This window comes from Gallus gallus, chromosome 24 (assembly GCF_016699485.2).
Source record: "Gallus gallus isolate bGalGal1 chromosome 24, bGalGal1.mat.broiler.GRCg7b, whole genome shotgun sequence".
NCBI lineage: Eukaryota > Metazoa > Chordata > Aves > Galliformes > Phasianidae > Gallus > Gallus gallus.
The window spans coordinates 2,616,706-2,623,516 of NC_052555.1; the positions used below are offsets into that span (position 1 = coordinate 2,616,706).

Consider the following 6,811-nt stretch of genomic DNA (forward strand, 5'->3'; position numbering starts at 1 on the left):
CCGCCTCCCGCACCGCCATGGCCTGGAGAGCGGCCCGGCGCCGCGTTACGGCCCCGCTGCTGCTGCTGCGGCAACGCGGGATCGCGTCCTGCATCGACCGTAAGGCGCCGCGGGGCTGCGGGGCGAGGCCGGCTGCCGCTGCCCGAGGGAGGGGAGGAGGGAGGGAGGCTCACGGTGCCCGATGCCTGCGTGCTGGGCGGCCGTGCGGCGCTGCCCCGTGCCCGTAAAAGCAGGGGACGGAGCCCAGCAGCAGTGACAGTGACAGCCCTCGTGCTGCACGTCTGTGCTTCAGACCTGGGCGTGTATGAGAGCATCGCGATAAGCGCTGCACAAGGCTTGTCAGGAAGGCGTGCTCAGGCTGTGTGCCTGCTTGTAATGTGACGTCTTCTGACCCCCACGCCCACTCCCTGCGAGCGGTGGGGCTGAGCCTGTGGTCTCCTTAAGGATCCCGGAACGCTTCCCCGTTTAATTGCTCCAGCATTTAGATGTGACACTAGATGTGACCACATTTAGATGTAAGGAGAGAAGCAGCAGCAGCTCTATGAATGTTAGGGGAGGAACCAACAAAGCGATGCTGGATCTGCGTGCAAACAAAGCAGGAGTTTTGCAAGGCAGAACGTAGCTACAGCTTCAGGTGCAGTTTCCAAAGAGGTTCTTTCCTTGCTTGCTTTCTAGCATCGCTTTGAACTGGCAGGAGTGTTCCCTTGCATATGTGCAGCACAGGCCCCAGCGGGATGGTGTGGCAGCTGCAGGAGCTGTGCTGTCCCTGCCCCAACCTCACAGCACGGTGCTGAGCAGCCAAAGCTGTGTGCAGCACTGGGGCTGCTCGCTTCTAACAAAGCCCCCTCCCTCCCAGCACAGATCCCGGTGGCTCCAGGGAACAGAGAAATGGGCTTCGTAGCGGAGAGCACGGAGGATGACCTGTTTGATCTCTTCCTGCTTTTCTAGCATCTGCTGGTCTGACGGAGGAGCAGAAGGAATTCCAAAAAGTGGCCCTTGATTTTGCTGCCAAAGAGATGGCTCCTCGCATGGCTGAGTGGGATGAAAAGGTACGGCAGCCTCCAAAGGGTTGTTCTGCTCACGCTGCTCCCTTAGGATGTTATTGCCCCTGGGTCCCACTGGAAGGGTCCCTGCAATAGCTGTAATGACAGCAATAGGGATTTATTTGAAGATGCTGCTAGTGGGGACCCATCAGAAATTCCCCCAAAGCCTTCCTGAGGGGGTAATTCAATCATCTGGAAGCTTGAATTTACTCCTGAAGACGCTGTGTGTCTGTCTGGGTAACTGCTCATCCTTTAACCAGCCCAGTTAACAAACACTGCAGAAGTTTGGGACTGAACGTGGTGGCCGTGGTGGCTCAGAACTTCATCACAGACGTTCACTTTTGATGTCTCTGTCTGTTCCAATAGGAAATATTCCCTGTGGAAACAATGCGCAAGGCAGCCCAGCTGGGATTTGGTGGCATCTACGTGAAACCAGATGTGGGTGGCTCTGGATTGTCACGTCTCGATACCTCCATCATCTTTGAAGCCTTATCAACAGGATGTACCAGCACCACTGCTTACATGAGCATCCACAAGTGAGGATCTGCAGAGGGGTGGATGGTGTCAGTGTGGCTGTAAAACGCAGTGGTTCTATGGCTCTGCAACCACCTAGAGACAGCTCTCCTGGAGCTCACGTACAGCTGGGAGCCCAAATAGGCACATCACTGCGAGGATCCCTTGACTGCAGCAAACAAATAGGCTACAAAAGCCAAGATGCCACCAAGAAGTAATTTTAGCTTCGTGGCATGCAAGATGGGATTAAGTTCAGGATTTTGTTTCCTGCTCATCTACTTAAGCTGTCTATAGATAGTAACCTGTCTGGAAAAAGCTGCTTTTTTTTTTTGCTTTGGCTGTTCTGTGACAGAGCCCTCGGGCACCAGCTGATACCAGGGCCCTATCCTGCTTATACAGACACGTTCAGAGAAGGGCTCACTTTGCACAATAGAGCTTGGGGCTGAGGGGAACACTCAGGCTGTTAAATGTGGGAACATGCTGTTCCACAAGGCAGCAAGCCTGGTGTGAATGGAAGGTGATGTCCTTCTTCTCAGCTTCTGTGGTGTGTAATTTTGTTCCCTTTCAGTGTGCCTGGGGCAGGTGAAGAGGGGCTGCCTCCTGGCCTATATTAGATTAACTGCAGCAGAAGTGGAACAATGAGCTTTCAGGACTCAGTGCTTTTGTGGAGCTTTGTTCTTTTGAGCCAGGAATGTTCTTGTGTGACCCACCTTTCTTCTAGGGCTGTGTTCACATGCACACACTGTAATGCTGCTCCTTCTCTCCCGCTCCAGCATGTGTGCTTGGATGATTGACACCTTTGGCAATGAGGAACAGAGGCACAGGTTCTGCCCATCGCTCTGTAGCATGGAAAAATTTGCTTCTTACTGCCTTACTGAGCCAGGTGAGCATTTTCCAACAAAATCTTCTCCTCTCCCTCACTCCTAGCAAGGTTTTACGGGATGTGAATGTTGCCTGCAGCCAGAGGTGGAACATTTCTTTTCACATTCTCTTGTGCAATCACCAGAAGTTCAAAAGGGGCAGTTGATGGTTGTGGTACACACCCGAGTGGTTTTGGGTATGATTTCCAGGACAGCTTAAAGGCTCTGTCTTCAAAGATCTCCTGCTTCATTGGCTGCTCCCTTACCTCCCAAATAGGAAGTGGAAGTGATGCGGCTTCCCTGCTGACCTCAGCTAAGAGGAAAGGGGACACCTATGTCCTGAACGGCTCCAAGGTACCTCTTTGCTCCTCTTAAAGCTGCTGGATGGCACTGCATGCACAAAAGGTCCTGGGTCTCACCATCCTTTTCATTTCCTACTGTCTCCTCATCTCTGTCTGTTCCCCACGGTGTGACATCCTCTGCAGGGCATCCACCAGAGCTTAGCACATTTGGGTCCCTAAATGCCTCCTGGCAGTGGAGTCTTTGTCCCTCCACTTCACCCCTCCATCTTTATACCCTGGCTGGTGCTGCAGGCTCTGAGTTAGCATACAGCAGCCAACCCTTTCCTGTTGTATCTTACTGCAGGCTTTCATCAGTGGAGGAGGTGACACGGATGTATACGTGGTTATGTGTCGCACAGGAGGCCCAGGTCCCAAGGGCATCTCCTGTGTGGTGCTGGAGAAGGGGACACCAGGTCTCAGCTTCGGCAAGAAAGAGAAGAAGGTAAGAGCCAGCCTTGCTTTTTATTTCCTGTGAGGGAAGAGCAGGACAGAGATGAGCTCACCTGCAAAGCACCAGGAACCTTTTGTTGAATGGGACCAGAATCAGCCTGGGATGTTTTTTTTCCAAGCCACGTCCAATTTTGGTGAAGTTTGCACAATAACATTCACTTTGCTAAATGAAGGATTTTAATCTCAGAAATGCTCTGCTCAAATACACTCCAGTTTCTAGCTCAGCACACTGACACCAAACTACGTAGGCCACAGGTGCTCTTGCAGCAGCTTGGCAATGAGATCAAGGGGTTGAGAGCAGGCTGGGCATTTCTCTGCTGTGAGATGGACACATGCTGCTCCCCAGGCAGTTTGGAAAGTACTCTTTTCTTTTTTCCCAGGTGGGGTGGAACTCCCAGCCAACTCGAGCTGTGATCTTTGAGGACTGTGTTGTTCCTGTTGGCAACCGGCTGGGAGCTGAAGGGCAGGGCTTCAACATTGCCATGAAGGGACTGAATGGAGGCAGGATAAACATTGGTAAGGAAGACAGACAACGGAGAGACAAGTGAGAAGGGTAGGGTTATATTGCTGACTCTCTGCATTAGCTTCACAGTCACTCTGTGTTCTCATTCTCTCCCACCAGCTTCTTGCTCATTAGGAGCTGCTCACGCCTCTGTTCTTCTGGCTCAGGAACATCTCACTGTCCGCAAACAGTTTGGGGAACCCCTAGCAAGCAACCAGGTAAACCCTTTACCAGATTTGCACTCTGTAGGCTGTTTTTTGTCTGATTCTGGCTGAACAGACAGCTAGAGGGAGACGTCCTCAGTGTGTCAAAGGTAAATCTGAAGGGAGATCAGAGATCAAAGTCAGGAATGTGCTTTTCCATAGTAAGAAAGTATGTCAGGCATGAGACCTGCCTGCAGATAAGGGGGATGTGGTTCAGGGCACAGGGCTCTCTAAAGATGCTGACCTCATCTTTCCCTCGTGCTGCCTGCTGGCAGTACCTGCAGTTCAGGCTGGCGGAGATGGCGACGCGCCTGGTGGCAGCGCGGCTCGTGGTACGCAATGCTGCACGGGCTCTGCAGGAGGGACGGGAAGATGCAGCAGTGCTGTGCTCCATGGCCAAGCTGTTTGCTACTGATGAGTGCTTTGCGGTAGGTTACTCAAAGCTCATTTGGCATCTTAATTGGAATCTTGGGAGACCCAAGCATGTTCATTGAGCCAGAAGCCTCGTTTCAGGACCAGGATGTTTCATGGGACAGAATTCTGCACCCTGTGGGGGCTGCAGTATTTGCATCTCCACAGTTCAGGTCTCCTGACTTCTAGGGCTTTCTACACAACTTTCTAGAGGACCAAGCAAGGGCACAGGATAGGCAGCAGAGCATTCTCATTTTCAAAGTGTAATACACATGTTACATGCTGATAACTCCTAGCCTGTAAGTGGTCTTTCCTAGACCACTCAGAAATCAGTCATTATCACAAAATATCCCTGAAAAGAGAAAGCAACAAGACAGAAAAATAAATAAAAATGAAATCTGTGCTATGACACTTCTTAGATTAGTTTCATACAGCCATATTTTCTGAGTGCTCTGCATTTCTGCTACCTGTTGTGTTGTATGTCTCGAGTTGATAGATAATGATACATGGAGTCATATTTCAATAGAAATCAAAGCCTTGAACGGATTCCTCAGCTGACTGCCACTAGGTGGTGATCTGGCGTTTTGGTTTTTCTATCAATAGCAGCATGGAAACGCAGCAAAACCTGCCTTTGTTAAGTAAAGCCTTTCTTGGTTACTTATATGCTGTATTGTTCACATAAATGCACCATTAATGTGAAGCAGCACGTAGGTAACATGATAGCACTGAGAACAGCACTGATGGGAAATGAGAGCTCCTTGCTGTCGCACCAGAGTGCTAAGAGATGAGATTAGATGACCAGAAAAAAAGAAATGAGCCCAGGTTCCTGGGTTCCTACCGTGCTTCTGTTGTTGACTTGTCCTCAACACCATGCAAGTCACCTCAGCAGCAATGCTGTCTTCATAGATCTGTAACCAGGCTCTACAGATGCACGGGGGCTATGGCTACCTGAAGGATTACGCGGTGCAGCAGTTTGTGCGAGACATCAGAGTCCACCAGATCCTGGAAGGTAAAAGATGCTGTTACTAGCAGGGATTTGGCTGTGCACCAAGAAAGAACAAGCCTTCCAGGCCTGGCCACATGACTGATTCTAGGGTTTCAGAAGCTAGCTTTGCCCTGCGCTTGAACTGTCCCTGGATATCACATGCATGCATCCCCCAGCCAAGAGCTGTGTGTGTAAAATCTCCAACTGTCCGGAGAAGTTGCCCTGTACTTGAAGGGTCTTACAGCAGGGGGAGATCTCTGTCATGTTAGTGGTGCCTCCATCCAGTTTTATCCGATGACTCCCACAGACAAGTGCTGACACTCCCCAGCAGTTCCCATTTAGTCTTTGGCTTTCTTTCTCTCTCAGTGTTTGGGCACAACTGCGTGTGCAGTGGCCTTTTCTAATCTCAGTTTGACTTCCTTTCCATTTTGTTTTCCCTCCTTTGAAACCCATTCACGTAAAACCAAGGCACCGTGTAGGGTTGTAAGCTTTCCCGTGCTTTCTGTGTGCTGTGTATGTGTCACATAGCAAAGCAGTGAACTCAGCTGTTCACACGGATCCTGTGCAGCTCTGTGTTTGGTGCCCTGCCAGTGCCCAAATAAAAAGAAGCACTAGCGTTTCTGAAGCCTTTCATGAGCAACGTGCTAGCACTTCATAGCTGTATTTCAGCCTCATACCTCAGAAATGCCACCTCAAGTGCTCCCCCTGGGGAGGGGTTTTCTGTACTATAGACTGCAGAACAGGGAAGAGCTTTGTATGCCCTCACTGGGTGCAGAATCGGACCATCTCCTAACCATCTTTTGCATCCTTGACCCACTGCAGGTACCAACGAGGTGATGCGGATGATCGTGGCCAGGAACCTGTTACAGGGCTGAAGCCAGGAGCTCGCCTCCTGGATCCCTCTGTGCCTTACAGGGAGCACAGCTGGACGCCACCCCCACACTGCCCCAGCTGTGCTCTGTGCCTGGCAGAGTGCTGTGCAGCCTGAAGATGTGAATCACAGCTCCAAACAAGGCCTCAGTCCCCACATCACATCCCCGTGGGCCGCCTGCCACCCATCCTTCACGGAAGAAGGTCCCGTGTGGGGACACAGGAGCTGCAGGCAGAGCTGGAGGCGCAGCCTGACCGCCTGGAACCATTCTTCTACCAATCAAACCTTAATTCAAAGGAACTAATCGCTCTGCTTGTAAACCTATCCTGGATGCCGGAGGCAGTGCTGCACACAGCTAACCTGAGCACGGCCCGCTGACCCCCAGCAGCAGCGTTAATCGAGGAACTCCCATTGCTCTGCAGCACTCCTTGTCCTGCACACAGCCCTGCGGCCCAGCCCGGCGCTCCGTACGGCAGCACACGGCCCTCGGATCGGAGCTCCCGCTGCAAATCCATTTTCTTCCTCGCAGTCGGAATCAGTAAAGCTATGATTGTGAACTGATGAAGTTGTGGTGGTTTTCTCGCGCAACGAGAGGGCTCGGGCTGAGAGCTGCTGGCTCGCCAGGTTACGGG

At 51.7% G+C, this 6,811-nt stretch overlaps 1 protein-coding gene across 1 annotated transcript; it reads left to right on the top strand.

The window, feature by feature from the left end:
• Positions 1-4: 4 nt before the first annotated feature.
• Positions 5-6,740, top strand: ACAD8 (acyl-CoA dehydrogenase family member 8). Its single transcript, NM_001278061.2, has 11 exons — positions 5-99; positions 949-1,049; positions 1,410-1,579; positions 2,330-2,439; positions 2,694-2,770; positions 3,062-3,199; positions 3,588-3,723; positions 3,830-3,927; positions 4,188-4,340; positions 5,230-5,332; positions 6,131-6,740. The coding sequence occupies exons 1-11, from the start codon at positions 18-20 to the stop codon at positions 6,181-6,183; spliced, it is 1,221 nt and encodes a 406-aa protein (NP_001264990.1). The 5' UTR covers positions 5-17; the 3' UTR covers positions 6,184-6,740.
• The last annotated feature ends 71 nt before the right edge of the window (positions 6,741-6,811 follow it).

Coding starts and splice junctions, on each gene's coding strand:
- ACAD8 (NM_001278061.2), top strand. CDS start 18: ATGGCCTGGAGAGCGGCCCGGCGCCGCGTTACGGCCCCGCTGCTGCTG. Junction 100..948: donor GATCGCGTCCTGCATCGACC/GTAAGGCGCCGC, acceptor CTGCTTTTCTAG/CATCTGCTGGTCTGACGGAG. Junction 4,341..5,229: donor CTACTGATGAGTGCTTTGCG/GTAGGTTACTCA, acceptor CTGTCTTCATAG/ATCTGTAACCAGGCTCTACA.